Source organism: Phasianus colchicus, chromosome 22 (genome assembly GCF_987193195.1).
Source record: "Phasianus colchicus chromosome 22, bPhaCol1.hap1.1, whole genome shotgun sequence".
NCBI lineage: Eukaryota > Metazoa > Chordata > Aves > Galliformes > Phasianidae > Phasianus > Phasianus colchicus.
The window spans coordinates 3,704,319-3,730,013 of NC_143457.1; the positions used below are offsets into that span (position 1 = coordinate 3,704,319).

At 46.3% G+C, this 25,695-nt stretch overlaps 1 protein-coding gene across 14 annotated transcripts in view; it reads left to right on the plus strand.

The window, feature by feature from the left end:
* CASZ1 (castor zinc finger 1) overlaps nucleotides 1-25,695 on the plus strand; it is a 241,600-nt gene that overhangs the window by 208,210 nt on the left and 7,695 nt on the right. For 11 of the 14 annotated variants that reach the window (XM_090123276.1, XM_090123267.1, XM_090123268.1 and 8 more), the window contains 13 exons: nucleotides 995-1,159; nucleotides 3,615-3,787; nucleotides 4,531-5,399; nucleotides 6,746-6,890; nucleotides 8,147-8,210; nucleotides 10,697-10,857; nucleotides 14,020-14,142; nucleotides 15,809-16,144; nucleotides 17,254-17,452; nucleotides 17,966-18,137; nucleotides 20,992-21,140; nucleotides 22,646-22,880; nucleotides 24,266-24,553. In XM_090123276.1, the coding sequence (XP_089979402.1) occupies nucleotides 995-1,159; nucleotides 3,615-3,787; nucleotides 4,531-5,399; nucleotides 6,746-6,890; nucleotides 8,147-8,210; nucleotides 10,697-10,857; nucleotides 14,020-14,142; nucleotides 15,809-16,144; nucleotides 17,254-17,452; nucleotides 17,966-18,137; nucleotides 20,992-21,140; nucleotides 22,646-22,880; nucleotides 24,266-24,553 (3,079 nt within the window). The remainder of the gene's footprint in view (nucleotides 1-994; nucleotides 1,160-3,614; nucleotides 3,788-4,530; nucleotides 5,400-6,745; nucleotides 6,891-8,146; nucleotides 8,211-10,696; nucleotides 10,858-14,019; nucleotides 14,143-15,808; nucleotides 16,145-17,253; nucleotides 17,453-17,965; nucleotides 18,138-20,991; nucleotides 21,141-22,645; nucleotides 22,881-24,265; nucleotides 24,554-25,695) is intronic. The other 3 variants (XM_090123266.1, XM_031613469.2, XM_031613470.2) reach the window with 3 other exon arrangements.

Below are 25,695 nucleotides of genomic sequence, written 5' to 3' on the forward strand. Positions count from 1 at the left end.
TGATTGGCAATAGCAATCCTGTATGTACACCCAGGGAAATCATACCTCCGGCCTCCAAGGGATTCCTGTTGAAATCTGTATCCATCTATTCCCATGCCAATACCAGCGAGATTGATCAGGATTGATATTATAGAAGGAAAGAGTGGAAGCGATAATCATTTGTTTCCTGTGAGGGAGACTAGAAAAGTTGTTAAACATTAGAATGCAGGGCTTTTCAATTACTCCTCAAAATAAATGGATATTGATTTCTTTTAAAAAATCAGATTTACTTTCCCACCTTCTCTGTTAAATATTGATGTCTGTGGGAAATAGAAATGAAAAGCTTCATTTTAAAGGCACTTATCCTGCTCTGAGAGTGGGCTATCCCCTCATTACTTCAGGCAGGTAGAGGATGGGAGGGATCTTCTGGTCATCCAGATCTGGCTCTGAGCTCTGCTACCAGCACATCTGTCACCGGAAGAAAATTGTGTGTTCTCATTTTCCTAAAACAGCCATCCCACCTGGTAGGGGTGGCAGACAACCGACACCAGGAAGATGCTGTAAAAGAGTGTTTTTCCTAGTTTCTAGTCTGACATGAATGTGGCAGCCAGTGTCTCACTAACCACTGCAGTGAAGGATCTGGGAGCTTGGATGTCTCTCTTGCAGGCTGTGTAGTTTGCTGGCTTGCTTTCTAACTATAGCAGTCCTCGAGATAGTAGCAGCTAAAATTATATTAGAAGAATTGCGGTCTTAAAGCTGCAGGGAGCATATTCTGAACATCACTCCAGTGTCATGTTTATGATGTTTAAAGGTTTTCATGTGCATACACTTCCCCTTTATTGAGAAAATATGGACACAGTTGGTCTCTACTTTGACTCTCTTGGGATGACTGCTGCTGAGCTTTAGACTGCTGGTACCAGAAGTTTATTAACAACAACAACAAACCCTGCTCCCAGGATTACTCACCCACTCCCTTCACGTGTGTCTCACTCTGTCTGTCTCTGTATCTCTCCAGAGATTCACTAGTAAACAGGATGTGATTCGGCATTACAACATGCACAAGAAACGTGATAATTCCCTCCAGCACGGCTTCATGCGCTTCAGCCCCTTGGATGACTGCAGTGTGTACTACCACGGCTGCCACCTGAATGGGAAAAGCACACACTACCACTGCATGCAGGTAACGGCCGGACCGGGGACTGAGTGGTAGCATATGAGATGAGTGGAGCTGTGTCCTTGCTGGGGTGGACTGAGGGACATCTTCACATCTGAACAGCCCAGCCCGTCTTTGGCAGAGAGCAAAGGAGCCCTAACTTAACTGCTCTGAGCTCCTGTTTGCTTCTGATCCAGGCCCTTCTCCAAAGAAACTGTTCCTTGACCTCCCTGCCGAGTGCTGGGCAGGGTGAAGGGTTTTCTGGGTGTGGAAGCCTGGTGCATGCAGTGAGGCAAAGCAGGGCTCAAGGTTGTTTTGGACTTCAGTGGTTCGAGACAGTCCCTTCTCTGAGATTCAGGGACCTCTTTTGGCACCACTGTGCTGCTGCTACCAAACTGATCCGCTGCTCCCCTGAAATCAAGCTTTTCTATGGAACATCTGCCCTTTAACACTGGGTTCGTTTCCTCCATAATCAATTTCTAAATTAATTAGATTTTTATGTCACATATCTAGTCTTGACACTCCTGGTTCCCCATCTCCTCTCGAATGGAACTGGAGTTAACGTGTCTGTACTGTCAGCTGGGAGCTCTGAGTCAGGAGCCAACAGCGATGTTCCCAGACCTGGGGCTGCTGCCCAGGTGTGACCGTGACCCCTCTGCTGTTTTTCGGACACGGACACACCAAATTATTCAGGTCTTCCCCTGACTGTGCCTCAGATTAGAGGGTTTGATACCTGCTTGTTTCATGAAAATTGTGGCCTGAATCATGTGCTGTAGTTCCAAACAGAATAATCAAGCAGCCCTTGGTGAAAGCTTTTGTGACCCACGTCTCCCTTCCTGCGCAATCCCAACAGTTTAAGACCACAGTTAAAGTCACAAGGCCTTAATCACATGCTTAAATGCTTTGCTGGGATAGACTTAAGCATATGTTTGACTTGAAGTCAGGTAAGCTTTCTGAAGTCAATGGGGCTTAAGCACATACTTAAACGTTAGGCATGCACTCAAGTACTGTCCTGAATAGGGGCTGGTTGAAGCACGTGCTTCCAGGCTTTTGATAAATGGGGAACTTCGTGTGACTTTCTCTTGAGGACATTTTCTGTTATTCTTCCGTAATACTCATCACTCATTTTCTTCAATTGACCAGGATGAGACTTGTTTAATTTTCTAGAGTACAAGGAACGTTTCACAGCTTTAAGTCACTCTGAGTTTGAATAGAGACCCTCTTTTACACAACTATATATGGGTAATTCCACACCGTGCCCACTGTCTTCCAGTGAAACAATGCCCATGTAAGCAGTGCCTTACAGGAAAGGTGTCTGAACATAAACCCTCAATTAAAGAAAATATTGCTTAAATGGCAGGATTTGTGCCATCCATCTCGTGGGCTTTTTTTTTCTTTATGTCCATAATTGGTGTGGATAAAATTCAGTTAGTTGTTTATATAAACTGACATTTTTTTAGGCTTTAGCACCAAGAGCTGCATTGCAAATTATTCCTAAGGAGGTTTTTGTTTAATTCTTTTTTTTAATGCCGTGCAGGGTCTGTCTTTTTTCAAGGTGTCAGTGCAGAGAGAGAGAGGCTCTTTTATATTGGAAATAGCTGGAGATCCTTTTTTTCCTGGGTATTTGTCATGGGTTTTGTTATTGCCTGTTTGAATCAACCTGGGCTGAACTGAGAGGTGGTGTTTTCGTTCTCTTCACTTCTGAGATGGTGCAGGCATTGGCACACGTTGTGCTGGAGAAGAAAAGGGAAAAAAAAAAATCCTCCCTCAGCAGGGCTGAGGACGTTTTCAGATTCCAGTGTTTTTTTACTCAATATGGCAAAGTTGCCCGCTTTACCCAGCGGAAGGCAGGTTTTCAGCATTCCGTCCTCGTCACACCATTCCCATTTGCTGCCTGAGTTTAAAATTGTAGAAGCAGGAGTCTTGAGCAGGCAGCAGGGAAAAGCAGCCACCGGTTTGCTAAGATCTGCTGAACGTAGGGTTTGTGCTTTGCTCAAATGAAACCCTTGTGTTGCAAGCTCAAAAGATTGGCCTCATGTTGCACCACTCTGCCTTTTTCCGAGAAAGAAAGGAGGAAAATAACTCATTCCCAGGCGATTTCAGTTTCTTCTAATAGATGCAAGTCCTACTCCATTCCATGTCGCTCCAAGATGACAAAAAGTAATGGTATCTGTCAGTCTTCTGAAGAGTGTGAACCCTTTCTCCCCAAGCAGGCACAGTTACCTGTAGCTGGGCTTCTATCCCTTTGCATCCTCCTCTTTTTTTCTCTTTCGTACCCTGGGAGTTCTGTTTTTGTTCATGACAGTGTTTCAGTCTTTAGATGGGGAATTAAAGTGATGACTTAATGCTCCTAGGAGAAATGCCCAAATGGAACTGTTAAATGTACGTTTGCTGCTCATCTGTTTATTATTGCTGATGTTAATAAGATCATGGTGGGATGTTAAAACACTGTGCTGACGACTGCCTGTTTTGCCTGGGGTAGGTGGGCTGTAACAAGGTCTATACGAGCACCTCTGACGTGATGACCCATGAGAATTTTCACAAGAAGAACACACAGCTCATCAACGACGGGTTTCAGCGGTTCCGTGCCACGGAGGACTGTGGCACTGTGGAATGCCAGTTCTATGGGCAGAAAACCACTCATTTTCACTGCAGGTGAGATGGCAGGGAAGGGCGGGGATCCTGCCTCTGAGATGGAGGCAGATGGATGTTTGCCTCCTTCTGCCAAGTCAGGAATTCAGGAGTGTACACAGGGACTCAGCCTTCCTGGTGTGGCCTTCTCAGAGCTGCTCTTGAGAGGGCTTATGCTCCAGGGCAGATGTGATTGCCAGGATCTTAGCACAGAACACAGGTGGCTGGTCTGTGGTGATCTGAGGAAAGAAAGAAAAGACATCCAGGAATCATTTGGGAAGGAGATCACAGTCCTCAATTCATGCCAGAGTTCAACTCAGGGGGACACTAATACACTGCTAATGGCACTTTCATGCTGGAGTTCTCTCCAGCCAGCTCATCCCTTTCAGAGCCAGACTCTACCTTCTATACACAAACGCTCTTCTATTGATTTCTCATGTTTTCAGGAAGAGTGGAAAAACACAGTTGGTACCTTAGTTCTCTTTAGCTGCTGTTTCGGTTAACACTTGCAGTGGTGGGTGCATCCCCACGCTATCCTGGCTGTTCCTCAAAGTGGGGACGGCTGCCAAGCTGTCTCACAGAGCAGCACTTTTTGCTTGACTTGGTGTTGCAGGTTAACTTACATAAAACTCTTCAGCCCCATTGTAGCCAGGGCCACTGCCTCATACTGGCTGCAGTCCTTGTCCCAGAGGGTGGCATGTGACAGCAGCTGCACTGTGCTCCTGGCCCACACGGCAACCACTCTCTCCTCCTCGATGCCCTTGCAGGCGACCTGGGTGCACCTTCACCTTCAAGAACAAGTGTGACATTGAGAAGCACAAGAGCTACCACATCAAAGATGATGCCTATGCCAAGGATGGCTTCAAGAAGTTCTACAAGTATGAGGAATGCAAGTATGAGGGCTGTGTCTACAGCAAGGCCACCAACCATTTTCACTGCATAAGGGCAGGCTGTGGCTTCACCTTTACCTCCACCAGCCAGATGACCTCCCACAAACGCAAGCATGAACGCCGGCACATCCGCAGCTCGGGAGTGCTGGGCCTGCCTGCCTCTCTCCTGGGACCCAAGGATAATGAGCAAGAGGAGTCCAGTAATGACGACCTTATTGACTTCTCTGCAATGAGCTCAAAGAACTCCAGCCTGAGTGCCTCTCCCACCAGTCAGCAGTCTTCCGTTTCTCTCATAGTCCCAGCTGCACCCTCCTCTGCTGCTGAGCTTGCTTCCTCACAGGTCAGCAAGCCTGCCAACAGCATGACACCAGCCACCAAGATCTCTGGCCTGCTCTCCCAGGCTCTTCCCAGCAATATTCCCTTGGCTCTGGCACTTTCCAACTCAGCACTTCCTGGAGCGGCTGGATCCTTCTTCCCCATCATCCCCAGCCGGGTCTCCACACCGCTTCCTGCCAGCTCCGCTAACCTGATGACTGCTGGTTCATCTGGCGCCAATCCAGCATCATCTGCTCCCACAGATTCCTCATCCCAGGCCATCTCGGGATCTGGTGAGCCTTCAGCTACTTCTTCTCCAGCTCCAGTGGCATCCATAATGGAAAGGATTTCTGCTAGCAAGGGGTTAATCTCCCCGATGATGGCCAGGCTGGCAGCGGCTGCACTCAAGCCCTCTGTGGCACTGGAAGCAGGTGAGTTGCCATCATGGGTTGTCCTAGCAGTGGGAGGAACAAGCGTGCCTGATGATCCGGAGAGGAGAGAATGAGGGGCCCCCTGGGAGTGGGAAGGGAGTAATAAAGGAGCAGCTCTGGGAGAAGAAATTTTGTCATGTCCCGATGACCCTTGAATGGCAGCTAACCCTTGGAGGAAGGGAACCCTCAGAGGCAATCTTGGCACGGTTTCCCATGGAGCCTGGCTATCTGCATGGCCAAGCAAATGGGGTGTGCTGCTCCCTAGGCCTAGGAGGCTGGGGGGCTCCCAGCAGAGCACCAGGTGCCCCCCACGGCCTCCCGCTGACCACGATCAGCAGTGTGGGTTCGGGGGGGTCCGCCTGGCAGCACCCAGCATGGCGCTGCCCCCAGGGCCTGAGCTGGGCTCTGTCAGCACCGCTCCTGAGCATGGGGCGAGGCACTCTGCTGAAAGGGGAGGGGATCCGCGCCGTGCTTTTGAAATTATTATTTGAAAAATTGTTTCTTAAAGCGGAGAAAGGTCATTGAGGGAACTGTTTTCCTTTATTTTTTAATAAAATGCCACTTGCTGGCTGAGAAGCAGCTCGCCGTCAGCTGTACTGCCGGAGGGCAAATTAATATTTTAGTCACTTGGGGATTGTGGAAGAAAGCTCCGCAGACATGTTCCTGTCAGCAACTTTTTTTCCCTCCTTTTTTCTTTGCTCTTCTCCTTAATGTTTTTTCCCTTTAATTCGTTCTCCAGTTCCTCCTCCTTTCTTTTAATCTGGCTTTCCATGCCAAGGCATGGCACCGTGCCCCCAGTCCCCCAGCCGTGGGTCGGGCCGTGCCCAGTGGCTGCCGCCCCGCTCGCCCGCTGGGCAGATGCTCCTGCTGGGAGGCACCATGGCGCCCGGCCGTCGCTACGGCAACGCTGGGACTGGGGCCGGGGCCGGGGCCTGGCCAGCAGTCGAAAGCTGCCACATTGCCTCAGCATTAACGGAGTCTTTAATAAACGCTTAAGAGGCAGCCCCGCAAATTAGTTATGACAGTTTGTGCAGAGAATCAGGTCTCCCCCACGCTCCTTCCGCCCTTCTCCTTTAAAGGGCCCATAGCCTGGACAACTTTGACATAATTTTGCAATAATTATCACTTGAAGAATTTCCACACTGGAGTGGACGTCAGAACCCATCATGTCAGCTCGGCAATAAACGCTGACCAGCAATCCCGGCATTTCCCTCCCCCCATTCTTTTTTCTATGCTTTTTCCATTTGTGCAGTTCTGATAGTGATCCAACTTTTTTATTTGCTGCCCATCTCAGGCCTACTTCTTCCATTTCCACTTTTCCCTTCAATCTCGGTGTCTCTCTCAAGCAGGGAATGGACAAGCAGCAGCTCCCGGGCACTTCAACCCGGTCCAGGTGAAGCAGGAGCCGGCGGAGGCCATGGGATCATCCTCTGCCAGTGGGCAGGAGACCTTGCAGGAGCACAGCTTGGACCTGAGTGTCAAGGACCACGGGTGAGTGGCATGCAGAGGCAGTGCACTTAGTTCTGTGCAGCACCAAGCTCTGACAGCTTGCTGTACCTGTAACCCAAGGGGACACAAAGCCTTGCAGTGGTCAGGCTGCACACAGCTTAGTTAGACACTCAACCTGGAGGCAGGGAGGCTCTCTGTGCTGCCCCTCAGGCGTGTGTTCCCGACCTGGTTCTTGGGGCTCATGAGCACTCTATGACAAGAGCTTCATCTCCTGTGTTTCTCTCAGAAAAACCACTGACAGAGCCATTCTTTTACTTACTGAGATCTGCATGCCAGCGGGCTGAAGGCTGCTCCTGCACCACACGTTGCAGGAACTTCTGCACCAGTGCAGCAGGGCAGTGAATTGGGTGGACTGTCCCAATTGGATACACACAATAACTGGTGAACTGTGCTAACCCACAGCTGTGTGTTCTGCCTCTCGAAGACTCAGTCCCACTTGTCCAAAACCTCAGAATAGGAGAGCTTGGGGATTGCCCTGTGTTGGCACACGGCCCGCAGGGAAGTGGCAGTCACCATCCCCAGAGGTGTTCAAGAACCAGAGATGTGGCACTGCAGGACAGGGTTAGTGGGCTTGGTGGGGATGGGTTCACTGTTGGACTTGGTGATCCCAGTGGTCTTTTCCAACCTTAATGGTTCTGCCATTCTAAAACTGCAGTGGAATTGATACTGGGGATAACCAAGCCTGCTCCACTTTGATCCTTGATGTGTTCCTTCCCTTACTGTATTTAAGCAAGCCTCAAATAAGGACCCAAGCAATTGCATTCAGCTGCAACTGCTCCTGATTTCTCATCAAATGCTAGGATTGCCTTTCTGCATGTGTAGCTGTGGCTGTAAGCTGTGGGGCCTTCCTTGTTCTGCTGTTGCAGAGGGGCTGTGCCTCTGACAGTATGAGTCCTTGGTCAGCAGCCCCCCTAGTTCTGCAGCATGAAGTTCTATCATGACAAAGGAGTGAAAAGGCTGTGATTAGCTGATAAAAAAAGGTGATGGTGTGGGAACTGGGGGAAGAGGTCTGGGTTGTTCAATAGGTGAAAGAGCAATCAGTAAACTTGGAACCTCTGTGTCTCCATCTTGGCTACTGTGAGGAAGAGTTTGGCCTGCCCAAGGGAGGGTGGGCATCATTCCCTTCCTCTGGATGCAGCAGGTGAGGAGTGAGGCAGCTTGAAGGGAGAAGGATTGATCTCAGTGCTCACAGTCTCTGTGCACATCTTAACTAAACCCTGTTGGTTTGTGTGTTCCAGTAATGAATCAAATGGCCACACAGTCTCGGCAAATTCATCTCTTTTATCCTCGCTTATGAATAAGGTAAGAGCCATCCATCAAACGCCTTTCATTCCCCCCACCAAGAGAAATTAAAGCTGCGATGGCGGGGAGGGAGGGGGGAAGAGATGCGTTTGTTTTTTAATGTTTTGCCTCTAATAAGATGAGTTTGTACCATTTAAATTTTGAGACCATTTTTCATCGGGTATAATTTCAGAGCCACTGCTTACGAATTAATTTAATGAACTGGCTGAAGAAATATATTGCAGCCTCTGACACCTTTTTTTTCATCCTTTCTAGATGGAGGAGGGCTCTGAAAGATTTTTTTTTCCCATTTTTATTCCCAGAACCTGGCAACTTCTCTCGCTCTCTTTTTATAGTTACTCATTTTTTTATTTTTATTTTTTTTAACTTGAAAACATTTTCTTTCATTGGGGGAGGGGAGAATCATTTGTTTTTATGAAAGAGAAGAAGAAAAAAATTATAAGTTTTGAGCTGGAATCATCAATTGCTGCCTTTCTGTTGTGAGTAATGGTGTCCAGCAGAGCCCACTTTACCATGTTCTAGAATATTTATTTTAAATAATGCACGGTTTCTTTTTCCTTACTTTTTCCTTAAATTATACATCATCTCAAATATATATTTCCCTTTCACATGATAAATTTTACTGTACAAAGATGAATTTTCCTGTTGTATACAACTGCATTAGAGATCAGGGCCGCCTTTGAGCCTTGCCTTAATATTCCACTGTGATAGGTTTTACAGGCATAGCAATTGCCATCCCCTTGGCTCTGGGTGCTGCGTGCATCGAGGCCATATAACCCTCAGGAGAGGGCAGAGTGACTTTGGTAGTCTCAGCTCCTTTTTCTCTTGTTTCATCGCACGTTTTCCCCTGTTGTTTCATTTCTACCTTTATCCTTACACCACTTTCCTTCACCACTGGTTCTGTTACGTTGGATTTCTGGTGGTCTCTTTCAAACTTAATTTCATTTCTGTGTGCTGTCCTTCTAGTGATTCCAAATATGCCATTCTTTCTCTAGTGAATACATGTATTTAGTACATCTGATGCTGGGGATCCTGAGCAAAGGAAGATATCTTGCAGAAGATATTTCACTTGAAATTCTGTGTTTAGAAATGAGCATTTGTTTGTGTCATAGCCCTGCACAGAGGTACAGCACAAAGGTTTGCAGCACAACGTGAGGATAATTTATGTTGTGCAGAATAAATGCAGCATAGGTTACAACACAGTTCTTCAAGTTTGTTCCTTTTTTTTGGTTCCTTTTCCATTTTTAAGGTGGGAACGGGATTAAAAGATGACATAAAGCAGCCACTGGTCAGAAGCAGCCCGTTCCAAGGCTGAGGATTGCAGACCCAAGCTCTGTATGTTCAGGAACGCACCGTGCTTGCTGCACAGTTTGTTAGAGGAAACCTTGCATAATTGTCTAGAAAAACAAACAAAAACCTTTACAGAAATTGAATGGCCAGCACCAAGGAAAAAAAGACAAGCTGAATACCTGCCTTCAGCCATAAAGAGCTGCAGTCTGCACAGAGCAGCAGGGGCTTTACCTTCAGGGGGCATTAAGGAGCCTCAAGCAGCCAGGGTTCCTGTAGCGTGCTGCAGTTTATTTAGGGGGGCTGTCAGGCTTAATTAACTGATATTTATAAAGGGCTTTGAGATCCTGAAGTGGGTGGAGTTCATAGTGCAAGTATTAGGCCTAATCCTGGATTTTATTCACACTGTGAATTTCAGTGTTGTTACTGGAGGTAATTGAGAGAGCAGCAAAGCAGGACCTGGCCTGGGGAACCATGCATTCGTTAGGAAAGAACATTTTCTCTCCAGCACTCTGGAGTAAATGTCCTCTTTCCATCCCACACCTCCAAGGCTTCTCAGTGCAGAATCTGTTTGAAGCCTTGCACACAGGGTTACAGGTCTGTGTCCTGTGTGTGAATGAGGTACACTGAGCACAGAGAGTGAAACAAGTTCTCCAGTGAAATCAGTAAGAATTTGCTGAGGACTTTCATGGCCCAGAATTCTTTTCACCGTTACAATTTTTAAAAAAAACTTATTTTCTTCCACATAAATTCCTGATGGCCCTTTCAATAAGGAGACATCCTCACAGCCAGGGTGAGATGATTCTGGATGAACGAGAGCCTATCATTTCTACCACTGGCTCTGCACCCGGAGCCCGGCGTTTTGTAGGAGCTGTGTTGGGTTATTACTGATTCAGACTGCACCAGCATCTGTCACCTTTTCCATACTCAAACAGGGCCTGTCTCCCTTCACCTCAGTCTCGCAGTGCGTGGCACAGATGCTTCATTTCTTCACACAGGAGACATGAATACCAGATGGGCGCCATGTACTTTGTGACAGTTGGGTGGAGGATGCTCAAGAGTGAGGTGTTATTAAGCAAACTTCTTGTCTTCTCTCTTTGAAGGCACAGCTTTCCATGGGACTGTCCCAGGACTGTGCAGACCAGCAGTGTCCTCAGCTGCGTGCTGGGTTTGATGCAGTGTGTGTGTTCTTGTTCCAGATGTCCAAGACCAGTGCCAGCCTTGGCAACCTGCTGAACATTAAGACAGAAGGAGATGGCAGCCAGGCTGGGGCTGGGGAGCCAACGCAGTACTTGGGCAAGGCAGTGAAGGCACTTGTCCAGGAGAAGCTCTCTGAGCCGTGGAAGATGTACCTGCGCCGGTAAGGAGGACGTGGGACTGGGAACAGAGGAAAGGGAACTGATCTCCTTTGAAAGGTGTCTGGCTCGTTAGTCCACATCTGAATGCTGAGTTCTCAGACCTTTGCTTAGCACTGTTTGCCAAAGCACCTCGTTAGCTCCTCTTCACTTTCCAGTCTGCAAGAGCTGGGCACCAGCTGTAGTTTGCTTGTACCTCTGGATCACTGTTTAGACCCCATTTAGTTGTTAGGTACGGAGTATATAAGCCTTAAAATGCTGTGGAATTCCATCTGGTTGTAGGAGTGGGGCAAAACAGGGAGTCCAAGGAGGTATGGGAACTGCATGGTTTCTGCTGTTGTTCTTGCAGACAACAAGGCTTGAAAGGAAAATGGAACAGATACAAAACTCACCCACACACGGACACAGGCACATACATGCCCAGACAGACACACGCTTTGAGCATACACAGATACACCCAGGCAGACATATCTGTTGGTGCTCTGACACAGATAGTTGCCTACAAATGCCTGTGGACACTTTGAAAATCACAGACTTTGATGGAAAAGACTAGAAGGTCCTCTAGTCCATCTGCCCCTGGCCAATGTGAGATCTTTCCCCGCAGTCCACTTGCAGACATTTTGTCCAGCCTAGTTTTAATTATGCCAAGCTGTTCTCTTGTTTCTGGGAGCGTTATTCTACCATGTAGTGCATTTGTCTGTCAGGATCTTTCTTCATGGTGTGCTGCCTGAATTTCCCTTTCCATGATTTTATTGCAGTTCTAGTTATATCCCCTTGAACTACAGCAGATAATTCTTCTCCACAATTGGAGTTCACCCCCTTCAGATAGTCGCAGACTTTTAGCATATCATTTAATGAAGCTTTTACTTCCTTTAATCTGACTTTGTAAATTAGTCCCTTCAGCCTGCTGATCATGTTGTTGCTGTTGTCATTGTTCTTGCTGTTCCCTCAGTGGGTGCAGAATTGGGCTGCCACTCCTGTATCACCACGATAGACATGTAACAAGCTTCCTGCCCCATATATGTAGTTCAAAACTGTGCTACCTTGTTTGCATCCATATTTCATTATGTATATGTATCATGCTTACTGCCAACTGCTAAACATGATTGCTGGTAAGGTGGTTCTTATGAGTCCTCTATGTATAAAAACACTCTCCTCGCCCCCCAGATGTATTGGAGCTGTTTTTTCCAAATATGACTGTCAGATTGGAACCTTCCTCCATGTCTTGCAAGGCCTCTCTGTTATTTCTCTCCTCTAGCACTGGTGTTGCCAACTCCTCCCAGTTTAGTATCTTCTGTGAATTTCATTAGCACGCTATTTACTCCTTCTCCTAGATTGCTAATGAAGATGTTAAATAAGCTCAGACCTAGCCAAAGTCATCCTTGCAGCATTCACAAGATGCTCCTCCCAGCTCGATACGGAGCTGTTTGTTATTAGCCTTTGTTTATGGTCCTTCAGCCAGTTCTCAATCCATGTGGTAGCTTTCCCATCCAAGCCAACTTGAATTAATTCTAAGCATATGCAAGACTGTATCAAAACGCTTTACTAAAATCCAAATATATTGCATCCCTTCATCCACTAATTTTGTAATTCTATCAAAAAAAGCAATTAAATTTGTCTAGTAAGATTTATTCCTTATAATCCCGATGCTGTTTATTGCTTGTGGTTCTTTTATCCTCTAGATGTTTAATGATTTTCTCCTCCCTCTTAATATTTGTTCCATTACTTTACTGGAAGGAGAAGTTAAGACTAGAGGTATGATAATTGCCAAAGATCACTTGTCTTTTGCTCTTTTCAAAGAATCAGTGCCTAGATTTTAATTCTTTTTTTTTTTTTCCCCCAGTTTTCTAGTATCTCTCTCTTCTCTATGGCTTAAAAAATAACAAATAGTAATGCAATCAGTTTGTGAGTTAATTTCCATTGCGCTTCAGGACATGCATCATCCAGACTGGCTGATTTGTACATATTTATATTTTCCAACCAGTCTCTTTATCTGCTCTTCTAGGAGGTCTTCATTTCAGCCCTAATTGTCTGTCTTGTCTTTAGTTTCCTTGTCCAAAGCATATTTTATAAGGCGGCTGTTTTCGACTCATCACCTCCCTGGCATATTTATCAGGCTTTTTTTCTAAGTACAAAACCTCTCGACCTTGATAAAAGAAGCCCTTTAGCTTGCAGTAACTTGGTTTCTTATCTCTTCTCTTATCATACCTTTACTTTCCGCCATCTTCTCCCTGCAAGCCTTAACTGACTGCATGTGTTCTACATCCACTGGCCTTTTCATCTCCAGTACATGATTATTTTTTTTTTTTCTTCTTTCTCTACCTTCAGATTGTTAGGAGGTTCCCCCTGGGACCACGCAGGCTGCTGTTTGTTTCTTGCTTTCCTGCTCATCAGAGCAATTGTAGTCTGTTGTACCTTAATTATGCAAGATTCCCCTGTTAAGTTTCAGATCCTTCCTGCCAGCATTTTTCACTTGATTTCTCCATTCTGAAGTTTCCTGAAATCACATGTACTGTGCTGCTGTCATTAAGTTTGGAGAATCTCAGCAGCGGATGAGCAGTGAAACCATTCTTGCTTGTTTTTCTTCTCTTGACCAGTTCCTCTGAGATGGCTTTAGATGATGCACTTTAGATGTGTACTTAGGGACTGTACGATTCTCTCTGCATATTAGGCTGTAATTGCTGTATAGGTGATGCTTTGTTTCTCCTGTTTCTCCCATCCATGTGATAGCCTGTTGTTGCCAGTGTGCATATTGGGTGGGAGTGTTTTGGATCTAGATTCCCTTGTTCAATTCTGTTTGCTACTCCCAGTAAATTCAGGCGGATTTACTAACCCTTGATCTTCCCCCAGAGCTCTGACTTTTGTACAGAGATGCTCAAGAACTCTGATGGTTTTTCATCTTTTCATCAGATTTGTTCTGTATTTTGCTCCTACGAGAAGTGAATGCGAGTTCCTCAGTCAAAAGCAATTGAGGGAAAGTTCTCTGTATTCACATCTGTGTAACCAGGCATGATCCAGCAGCAATGCCAGTCTGTGCAGCAGGGACAGTGACATGAGAAAATAGGATGCTATTAGAGAAACAAAGAGAAATGTTTCTTCCATGTCTGTTCCAACACCGCTTCTCTCCTGGGACTTTCTGTAAGATGCCTCTTGTCTGCTTTGGCCAGGTTTGGTACCAAGGATTTCTGCGATGCACAGTGTGACTTTCTGCATAAGGTGCACTTCCATTGTGTCGTGGAGGAGTGCGGTGCCCTCTTCAGCACCTTGGATGGAGCCATCAAGCACGCCAAGTAAGTAGGGGAGCTCTTTGGGAGACCTCACAGCGCAGGGGGAGAGGTGGAACTCTCCTCAGAGCAGTCCTGGAACGGCCATCTGGGCATCCCCTCGTTCCCTGTGTCAATGGGCTCAGCTAATGTTTCTGCACAGCACCGTGTCCTCTTTAATTTGGTTTCACAATTGATGTGCTCTGTTTGTGTAGCGGAAATGCTAAGTCATGGCTTGCACCAGTGATTGAACACCTGGTGGGAAGGCAGGGCCAACCCAAGGGAGCTCAGGTGCATGCAAATGCACTGAGTGAGCAGAAGGGCTGGAGCCAGGATCCACCCTTCCCAGCCCTCATTTTAAGGGCTGGCAGTGGAGGTGAGGGTATCTCACTGGAGATCCCTGCCTGCCTGGGTCCTTCCAAAGGTAAGCAAATTTTCTTCCTTCATTTCTGCATCCATGGCTGCAGCATACGGGCTTGTCCTCATTTGCTGAAGCCTAGGACTTTGCCACCTCACTATTATTGATGTACCTTCCATCACGTTGTAACATCACAGTTTGTGACTGATGTCTTGTGCAGCACTGGCAAGGTGGAGAATTGGGCATTTGTGTTTTTCCCTAGCCTACTTGACAGACAGTGTGTTCAAGGAGACCCATAATTCTCAGCATACAAGTACACCAGATACAAAGGAAGTGCAGAATGTGAGAGGAGAAAGGAGCCTGTAAACCCCAATTGTTGCGGCTAGATGCAGATGTGTTGTAGAGCAGACAGCTTCCCCTCACTGCAGTGTGGAAAGCATTTTATTTTTCTTGTCATGACAAATCTTTTTTAACAAGCCTTCCCTAACCCTTTATTCATGTGGTTTTAAGATGCTGGCATCATATAGGTAAGGCTCTTGAAATGAAACAAAGCGTCCAGCTCGACAGCAACCTCCTGCTCACCTTGCAGTATTCTGTATTGTAAACTCTTACATCATTTTGGAAAGCAGCAGACAGCTTTGGTAGCCAGAACTAGGTGTCATGGCCTGTCTTGTAACAGCAGCTGTGCAGCATGCTCAGCTCCAGGTGACTCTTGTGTGAAGAATGAAGTTGAGATATGCTCCCATTGTCACAGTGAAGGAACTATCAGAGGAAGGCTGGGATGCTGCAGATTTTCTCTATAATTAATTTGTACAGGACATAATCTGTAGTTTAATCCCATGGCACGTTCCTTTTAAAGGCAAAGGAAGATTAGCCTGAACAAAGTGTGAGTGTGGCCTTTGGCAGCTGGCTGCATGACTGAGTCTGACGGGGTTTGAAGGGAAGGGGATGTGGTGAAGTTTAGGGTAGGAGGATCTGTCAGCACAGTTGGTCTCTGGAGTTGGGTGTTTCCCTGTGGTTCACTAATACAAATGACTGGCTTCTCCCCAGCCATGGGAAGAGACCCTCAGTTGTACTGACCTTGCTGGCTGCAGCCATTCTTGCGCTGCTCTGATTTTAACACATTATTCCACCTTTCTGACTCCATCCCACCTAATGAATTCCCTTCTCCTCACAGATTCTCTCAGAAGGCCCTACAGCTGTCCACAAAATGGACAGAGTCCTTTTTAGGGTTTCACTCAGCTAGTTTGCTTATAGACTGCAGCCACGTTTTGTTGATATTTGTGTTGTATGCAGTGCTTGATGTTATGTCCAAATTACACTGTCTCTTTGCAGTTTTCACTTCCGAACCGAAGGTGGGGCTGTGAAAAGTAACTCCGAGTCTCCCTTCTCAACTACTACTGACAGTAAGGCTTCACTGGGCCCTTCGTCACCATCTGCTACATCTGCCACCATGGCGAGTGCTCCGGCCCTCGACGTGCCCACCCCGAGCCCAGCAACTGTGCCCTCTGCCCCCACACTGCTAGCTTGGAAGCAGCTGGCTTCAACCATACCCCAAATGCCTCAGATTCCAGCATCAGTGCCTAACCTGGCAACCTCACCCTTGGCTACGACTTCCCTGGAGAACGCCAAGCCTCAGGTCAAACCCGGATTTCTCCAGTTCCAGGAGAAGTAAGTTGTTGGAGGTGCTGCTTGCCTCCCTGTGTCCTCTCCAACTTTGCAGTCTCTTCTTTACTGCTCCTTGCAGTTGTAGTCTACATCTGTATTCACCTACTGAGGTGCCTTCTGTCCAGCAGACAGTCTAGGCTTTATCTTGGAGAAAACTTGCTTCTATAAGCTCTAGAACACAGCTGTGCTGGGGGGAAAAAAAACACAGCAGGATTTTCCAGTACATCTGGGAGCACTTTTAGATAAGAGTTCAGAGGAGAAATAAACTTTCTGACATACCACTGGAGCCATTTTTTTTATACCTCATGGGAGGTAAACAGAAATAAATGCCCTTTGCCATATTTTTGATGCTAAAGGCAGCAGAGGGAGCATAGCATCTTTACAGCTGTAAGGTAACTAAGGTTGCAGTGCTGGGATGATGGTTCTGTTTCTGGTATGTGAATGGGCAGAAGTTAGGTGGTTTACAGAAGGCCTCAGGAGTCTGCAGTCAGGTTGGGCATTGCAGCTTAGTTGTTGAGGCTGATGGATATCACACTCCGGGCCATACACTGACAGTCATCTGTCTGCTTTCAAAGAAATGTATTTTTTTCATATCTCTGAGTAAGTAACATTGGGTACAGTGCTCAGGATCCAAGAGATCAGTGTTCAGCTACCTCCTCTCTGACCTCTGTGTGCACAGTTCAAAAGCAGGGGGAGTGGGCAGGGGGAGTCAGGAGCCCAAATCACTTTGGTGTTTAACAAGGCTGCTGCAGATTTTGTCTAACTAGGGCAAGCCCTGGCATTTACCAGTGTGATTACAAGGTGTCTGAATTACCACTGAGGATTGGATCTTGAAAGAAAGCTTTAAATTAGAATCGTGGCCCTCAGAAACTACAGATCCCACCATGCATTGCTGTATTTTAATAATCTTAATTAAGAAAGTGCACGGACTTGCTAGAGTTGCAGTAGTATTGCCAGCATCAATTTTATTAAAGAGAAAGGAGGCTATGAGAAATCTGTAGGCCATGTTTGGAACAGAGACTTCAGCTGGGCTCCTCTTGAATTAAATGTTGGCAAAGAAACAAATGTGTGAAATGAGTGAAGGTGATGATTGGGTTTTGGATGTATTCCAGTGATCCCTGCCTGGCAACGGACTGCAAGTATGCCAATAAATTCCACTTCCACTGTCTCTTTGGGAACTGCAAGTATGTGTGCAAAACCTCTGGCAAAGCAGAATCCCACTGCCTGGACCACATCAACCCCAACAATAATTTGGTGAATGTGCGAGACCAGTTTGCTTACTATTCTCTGCAGTGTCTCTGTCCAAACCAGGTAAGAGTAATTCAAAGCGTCCCATCCTGAGGATGTGTGCAGGAGGAGCGTGGGCAGGAGCAAGTGGGCAGTGCAATAGGAACTGAGGCCAAGGGTTTCATTCCTGGTCTGATGACAGATCTGTGGAAGAAGGATCCTAATTACTTGATCTACTGTTAGGTTTCCATTGAACAAGAAATCCCACTGCTCTTTATGTGTGACTTGGGTGGGCAAGGTAGCTCAAATGAGCTCAGAGATGCAGGATGTGAAACTCTCTGACTGCTGGGGAAACCCACAAGTCGAGAAGTGATGGAATCTTGGCTGGGGTTTGGGATATTTCAGGGTAGAACAGTGCAGTGCAGAATACATGACAGGGAACAAATTTTCCATGAGCCACAAGGCAAACAAAGTGGACATTATCCAGAGTATCAGCTCACACCTCTACTCTCAGAGGGACAGCATTAGAAGCAGGCAAACGAGAGTGCATTTGTTCCATGTATGCTTAAAGCAACCCACCTATTTGCTCTCCTCCAGCACTGTGAATTCAGGATGCGAGGGCATTACCACTGCCTTCGTCCTGGCTGCTACTTCGTGACTAACATCACCACCAAGCTGCCCTGGCACGTGAAGAAACATGAGAAGGCAGAGAGAAGGGCAGCCAATGGCTTCAAGTATTTCACCAAGCGAGAAGAATGTGGCAGATTAGGTGAGTTTGTCCTCTTTCTCTCTCACCCTTTGCATGTCTTTCCTACACCCAGGATAAGAATGGAATGAGTTAAAGCATATGAGTTAGACTGGAGATGTATTTGGTAATTAAATTACTAAACGAGAAACAGAATCAGCCAGAAATCAGTTCCTGATCTCCCTGTGTTGAGGCATGAGGATTCCTATTTTCTCAAATAGATCAAAGATCTTAAATGACTAGGAGCTGTAGTACAGAGGATTTTATTTACACATACACACACTTGTTTGGAGATACAGGTTCCCCTTTGTTCTTCCTTTTGATTTTAAAGGCCATTTAAAAATATTTATTTGTCTTGTTCTTTGGGGGGAGGCTTTGCAGTCTTTGGATCTACTGCTTGTCTTGGGCAGAGCTGAAGGGTGCTCTTAGGAGTAAAAGCAGCGTATGGGAAATGTCTGTTCTGATGAGACTCCCATGCAGAGGTCCTGCTGTATCGACCTCTGGCTGTGGCCGTGCCTGACTCCACTTCAGATGACTTTTGTTTTTCTGTTGCTGTTGCCAGGGCGGCATACTGAAAGCCAAAGGGTAAATAACCTGAGACAGAAGTACAGAGAAGGGCATGCAGTAAACTGCTCCTTTCTCCTGACCCTGTTCTGCACAGCTGTGTGTGAGCAGCAGAGGGTGAGCGCTGTGCCTTCACTGCAGCCCTGCACCAGCACACAGCCAAAGGAAACCCTGCCGTGCGCACAGCCTCAGACCATGGCTTGCCCACTGCCAAAACTATTAGCAGCACTACAGCAGTTATTAAATCTAAGAGCCTCTAGTGTAAAGCTGGTAAAACAAACGTGCAACAACAGAAAGCAGAACGTTCCCAGGGAGGTATCCTTGAGCTGAAGTGCAGTGCTCTGTGCTGGAGGCAGTCCCTAGGGAAAGCTGCAGCACAGCTCCATCCTCACCTCCCAGCACTCGCTCCGTTGCCTTTTGCCTTGCTGTTATCACAGAGCCAATCTTCCTATTGGTCCTGGCCTAAGGCTGAATCATAGCGGGGTTTGGAATAACACGTCTGACCTTCTTGTCTGTTCCTCCTGCCCAGTGTTGTTCTTTGTGGAGCATTGCAGGGTAACAGCCACAGTACGCAGAACCAAACAGCGGGAATTTGTACCCAAATGGCAACTTGTTTGTGGTAACTGGGGTAATGAGTGTCAACACTCCAGAGCCAGTACTCACCTAGGTCTCATTTACACATGTCACTGGATTCAGCAGTTGCTGTTATTTACTCAACTTTAGGCGTTGCAGGTGATAGAAGGGGTTAGACAAAGCAGGACAGTGATACATGACACCCAGCCTACACGGCTGCCTTGGCAACGGGCGAGCCTTCACCTGCCCTTTGCTGATACCGTTTCAATCCCACCAGCCGTGTTTGTTCTTCATCCTGAAGAACAGCGACGTGATGGGGAGGACAAAGAGGTGGGGCTGTGGGGGAGTGGAATACCTAAACAAACACCAACTTGGCTTGCACATAAAACGCTGTCTGTGAGCTAAAGATGGGCTGGGTGATTCGGGAGCTGCTTGGCAGCGAGATGGCTATGGGCTGTGCATGTGTCAGCAGTGTTTATTTTGGGGTTGGAGGGGTACACGCATCCACTGGGATGTACATATGCACATGGCTTAGGCTTGCCGTGTGTTAAATGTATGTTTAGCCAGCACTCTGCTTTGGCCTACGTAGAGACAGGCAGCGTGCTGGATGGGGTAGGTGGATGTGTTTGTGTGGGTGTAGATGAGCATAGCAGCATGTAAACGCATGTCTGTTTTGCTGTACGGCTCTCTGTTGTAGGTTAAGTATGCATACAGCAGGTGCAGAAGTACTGGCCTGCTTGAGGGGCTGTGAAAGTTGGTGAACGCACACATATTAGATCAACAGATTAATATTATATGTTTTTGTGTATGTAAGTATAGGTGTTTTTGTGTACAGAGAGAGTGAAAACTGTGTATGTAAGTAAAGGCAGGTGGGTGTAGATAGATGAATACAGCTGGGGCTCTGTGTGTGTGTAAGGTGATGTACAGGGGATGATGGAGAACAGACACAACCTGACTGTTGATGTTGCAGTAAAAACAGAGCAATAAGCCATTATTTGTCTGCTGCAGAATGCAGCTATTCAGGACAGCCTGTTAACAAGATACACAGACTCCCAGCATACATGGCAGTTTCTGCAAGGAGCAGAATGTGTTATGGGTCCTTTCCAACTCGGGATATTCTATGACTCTGAGCAGTGTGGTATACCACACGCTCTATAAATTGTTGTTCAGTGGCTGCCCCTATTACACTGCTAATTTGGAGTGACAGTAAACACTTTCTAGCTTTTTCTGTCTGACCAGGGAGTGTACGCTGTGCTGTCCTGGAGCTGGTGCTTCTGAGAGACTGCTCATCTGTTCAGGGAGCATAGTTAAAGGGAGAAAAAGAACTTTTCCTTTCAAATCTACTTGTGAGCATGTATTTTCAATTGTAAATGTGACAATACAGTCAAATGTCTTGGTTTTATTCCCTTTGGAAAAGAAAATGCACTGGCTAAGACTGAGGAGTATTGGGCACTACTGAACATGATAGTTATTTTCTCTATAACAAAACAAAGAGGGATGGCAGTAGTCTGCTGCTGATCCCCTTCTTAAATGTAACCCTCTTTTTCAGTTGCTGAGCAGGCAAAAAAACCCAAACCTGCCATTTTAATTCATGACTGCTCCTGAAGAGCCCATGACCACTGATAATCTCCAATCCAACAGAAATCCATATAACAGCAGTCTTGTCCTCCAGACCATCTTCCTTGTGGTCTGTGTTCTTGGTACCTTTCATGTACTACATATGTAGGCTCTGTGTCTGCAGGTTGCAAATACAACCAGGTGAACAGCCACTTCCACTGTATTCGAGAAGGCTGCCAGTTCTCCTTCCTGCTGAAGCACCAAATGACATCCCATGCCAGAAAGCACATGAGAAGGATGCTGGGGAAGAATTTTGATCGTGTTCCTACTCAGGTGACTCACTGGTTTTTTACATTGTAGATCTGACTGTAGTGATAGAACCACTGGTTACTTGCTGCAGAACTGCATTAATTCCAAGGCACTCATAGCCAAAGTCTTAAGGATACGTGTCTGCACTGAGGAACGCACCTGGGATGCATGAGTTCACCTAAGCTAGCTTTGGCTGTTTTGACTTCTGTAATGTGAGGAGAGATGATAAAGCATAGACATCAAAGCATTACTTAATCTGAACAGCCTTTCCTTGTGAGTAGTACAGAGAAACATTTCAAAGGATAACACTGAAATATTCATATTTACAACTTGCACTCCTTCCCTGCTCTCTCAGTATACACCAATTGGCTTATTAAAATTGAAGTGCTTAGGATGTGGAAGAATTGAACACGCTGGTTAAAGCAAACATTTCCTGTTGCACATAGAGAATTATTTGCTGCTTCTACCTCAGCTGGGAGGAATACCAGTCTCAACATTTCTCTGCTGACTGGGAGTTATGCAGGGCAGTGCAGCCACTTTTTTTCCTTTCTAACACAACTGACAGCAACTGGTTTGTGTGTTGCACAAATAAATTCAAATTGCAGCATTGACCACCTGCTCAGAATGGCAGCAGTCCTGCAGCCTCTTCTTTGCTCCTCTTATCCCTGCTTTAACGTCCCCAGACTTAGGAGATGAAAGAAGCAAGCTTTATTTTAACCCCTGTGACTGATCTACCCCTTCGGACATTGTCTGGTATGTGTAAAGCAAAAGGTGCCATCTGTAAAAGCAAGATGGAACCCCCTTTCATTCCACCACATGGGAATGAGAGGTCCCTTTTAGTTGTCCTTCCCTATCAGTAAGTTAATTGGTTAAGTCTGCTGCTACTGGAATTATGTGTAGCAATGCTACGTGCTCTACTGCCACTGCCATTCTGCATTTTTATATCCTTACTCCAGTTTTCTCCATTCCTTAGGGCTCAGTAGGCACTTACTGATATGTTTGGTTATGCGCTGCTTCTGGTTACCTGTCCAGGTACAACTGTCCAGTGGTGACCAGGTCACAGCAGCTGTATGAGCGCAGAGCACAGCAGCACACACTCAGGTCACTGGTTTCTGCCTGTGATCCCAGTGCCATGTCTCAGCAGGCAGGCACTAAGGCCAGCAGTCGTACTCCAGTCACTAAATGCAGCAGGACCTACCACTGTAAGACAGCAATGCCAAGATTAACACCTCCTGTTTTTGAATGCATCAGAATCTGTGCACCAGGATATCATTTCCAAGATTAACACTCCCAGCCTCTGAGCACATCACAATTCACATACCAGGATACATGTGCCAAGTTTAATGCTCTGAGCTCCCAGTGAAGGAAGATGCATGCTGCTAGCCACAGTGCCATGGGTTTCACTCATGAACATGTTCGATTTATTCCTCATGAGCAGTGGCAGAGAGAAATAAACGTGCCGACAGATGGTTTTGGTCTTGGCATCTTGCTTTTGGTGTGAAAGTCCCCATCCTGCTTTCTTGCTGCAGGTTATTGGCCACACTCCAAGAAATGAAAATCTCCCCCAGGTTGGCAGCATGGCACCCAGCCCAGCCTCATCAGGAACCCCAGCTTCCTTTCAGGGACCCCCGAGCATGATGGACACTGAAACAGATGAGTACATGGATTACACTGGCTGTAGCCCTGGGGGGATCTCCTCTGAATCTTCCAATATGGACCGCAGCTGCTCCAGCACTCCAGTGGGCAATGAAAGTACATCAGCAGGTAAGACAGAAAGGGGGTGAAATGGATAGCCAGTTACCTACTCTCCTGGGAGATTAACTCATGAAGAGAGGACAAAGGACAACTGTACCTTAAAATATAAGACACTACCATGAAACAAATGCAGCTTATACTAATGTAGCTCCCTCCCTCATTGAGAGAAGAGATGCATCAGAATGGGATCTGTGAACTAACAGTGCATCTTTCTTCTCCCTCCCTGGACAGAGGTTTTTATTCCATGTCTTGGACTGGATCTAGTTGAATAGTTGCTTTAAAAAAAAAAAAAAAGAAATTAAGAACTGTGGGGCTCTTTCTGTCCCTGACATTTCCCCAGTTATCTTTCGGGGGTTTTTTTGTGCAGCAAGTGAAGTCAGGCATTTTTTTTAATAGTGTTGAGGAGGTACAAAAAGGCTGTACAGTAGCAAATATCAGATATGGAAGGGGAAAAAAGACTATCCCATGTTCAGAAAGCACCACGTAAAAGCAGCTCACTCCCTTTCTCGTGGAAAAACCATTGTGCCACTTTGCAAAGTGTTACAGAGAGGAGACCTCCATCATTCTCCTCTTTTTGGAAATAAGTTTCTGCTATTATTTCCTGCTTGCAAGGATAACGAGCAGCCATCTCCCCCTGCCCTGTGTTACGTAGCTATCTCTTCAGAGGTCTGGTTTCTCTTATAAATTCTGTTATCATCTAGTGTGGATTCAGGGATCTCTCAGCTGTCCTTCCCAGGGTGAGGTGTGTTCTAGGTAGTCTGCCTCCCTGAGTTTGCTTTAATCTCACATACATTCTCCTGCTTTGCATTCCCATAGCACATACATGAAGGTTATAATATAGCACATCTAACCATATGTTACCATCATATGAGCACTGCTGCACTGTGACAGTGGATGCCCCATGGCATTAAAGCTCCTCCAAAGAGTTTTGGTGGGACAGTGATTTCTGGCACTCTCTCCAGCACCATCCCAGCAAGTCACACTTCCTAGGAAAACGCCCCTCTATCCAGGTGGTGAGCAACTGCCCCTGCCCAAAGCTGAGACAGGGCTCATGGTTGTTAGTTGGTACGAGCTGGCACCGCAGAAATGTGCAAGGACCAGACAAGCAGGAATTTCTGCTTGAAAGCCTGTGGCTGCTCCTCCATGTCATTAAAGCCACCTCACCTTCTGCAGAGACAACCTTCCTCTTCCTGATGCTGTCAGTTCCTCACCTTCTGTTTCTTCTCTGTTACAGTTCTGTTTCATACATTTGTTAATGTATTTTCCATTTTCATCATACTGCTTCCGCTCTTGGGTTCTCATTTTATTTTTTCTTTTTCTTTTTGTTTGTTTCTTGTTTTTTTTTTGTTTTCCTTTTTTTTTCTGCTTTTTTTTTTTCTCTCCACGTTCTCCAGGCTGCCTGGTTCCTTCTACTGCCACTGCTGCTGCCGATGATGCAACCCACAATGCACCTCAACCTCCACCTCTGCCTCCATCTTTCTCACAAGCCCTGCTTAGGTCTCCCATTCCCACCCTCCCCTATCTTTTCTCTCCATCTTGTCTCTCATACTCTCTGCTCAGTGCCACTCTTGGATCCAGCAGAGGCATTGTCATGCCTGCCGCCAGCACCACTGGGTTTTCGCCCATCATTGCCACTCCAACTCCAGTAAAAAGTGACGTTCCCTTAGTTCAGGATGCAGCAGGTAACACTTTGCTTTCTCTCTTAGTGTCCTTTGCCCATCTCCTTCCCCACTCACCTTGCCCACATTTTTCTCTGCACCTTTTGAGTCAGTAAAAAAAAAGCCTTTGTCACTCTGTCTCACTTAACATTATCCAAGGGCCCTTCCGTGCCTGCTCCATTTGTCTGCTGACATGGTGACCACAGCTATGAAAGGCAGCCAAAAAGCAGAGCAAATCATTGTGAAAAATTCAAATACCTGAGAGAATTTTCAAGCCAACTCCAAACTATGAGAAAAATCGAACAATAACCCCCAGTTAAAATTCACTTTTCACCTCTTGATAACAGTGAGATGGCCACAAAGCAAACCTTTGCTCTAGTAGCATTAATGAACTTGGACTTCTGCATAAGAACTTCAAGGCCACCAAGCCCAGTGCCTATTAGTGTTGCACGTATCTTGGTAGGTAGATGTCTGACAGGGTAACCAACTCCAGTAGTTTTATAGCTCCTTTCAGCCTCACTGCTTCCTGTTCACATATAAAACCATAAAATTCAGAGCTGCTTTCCTCAGCACAAGTAACAGAGGGAAGTACAGTCAGTGTCACTTTGATGACATCATCAGACATCTCAGGCTGTTTCTCACACTCACTGTTTGCAGCTGCTCTTACAGCTGCAGAAAATACATTCAGAGCTTTAGTTTCAAGCTGCCATGTTTCCCATGTGTGACTAAGATCAGAGGTGGCTCAGGCTGGGGATTCTCATTCTGGCTGGAATGGTTTTTAGGGTGTGTCTCAGCTTTGGCTTCTTTTCCCAACTCCCAGCTCTTTTCTAGTTAATCAAGAGCATATTTGTTTCACACTAAAGAGGATTCTGGCAGCCTATAAATGTCCCAGTCATTCTTCCTGCCAGCTTTAGTGTGTGCATGTGTAGTAACATGCAAATCTGGGGCGAATGGTGAGGAGTATGGCTGGAGGACCAGCTCTGCTTGGAAGTTCAGAGGTTTTGTCGTGGGATTTGGCTGGAGAAGCTTCCACCCCCTGTCCAAAGCAGTGTTTTCCAGTGACTAAAATACACACTAAACTGTATTTTTAACTGATTTGCATGTTACCTACAATATTTTACTTTGTGTTGTTCTTCCCTCTAATTAAATATTTTTAAGTTTATTTT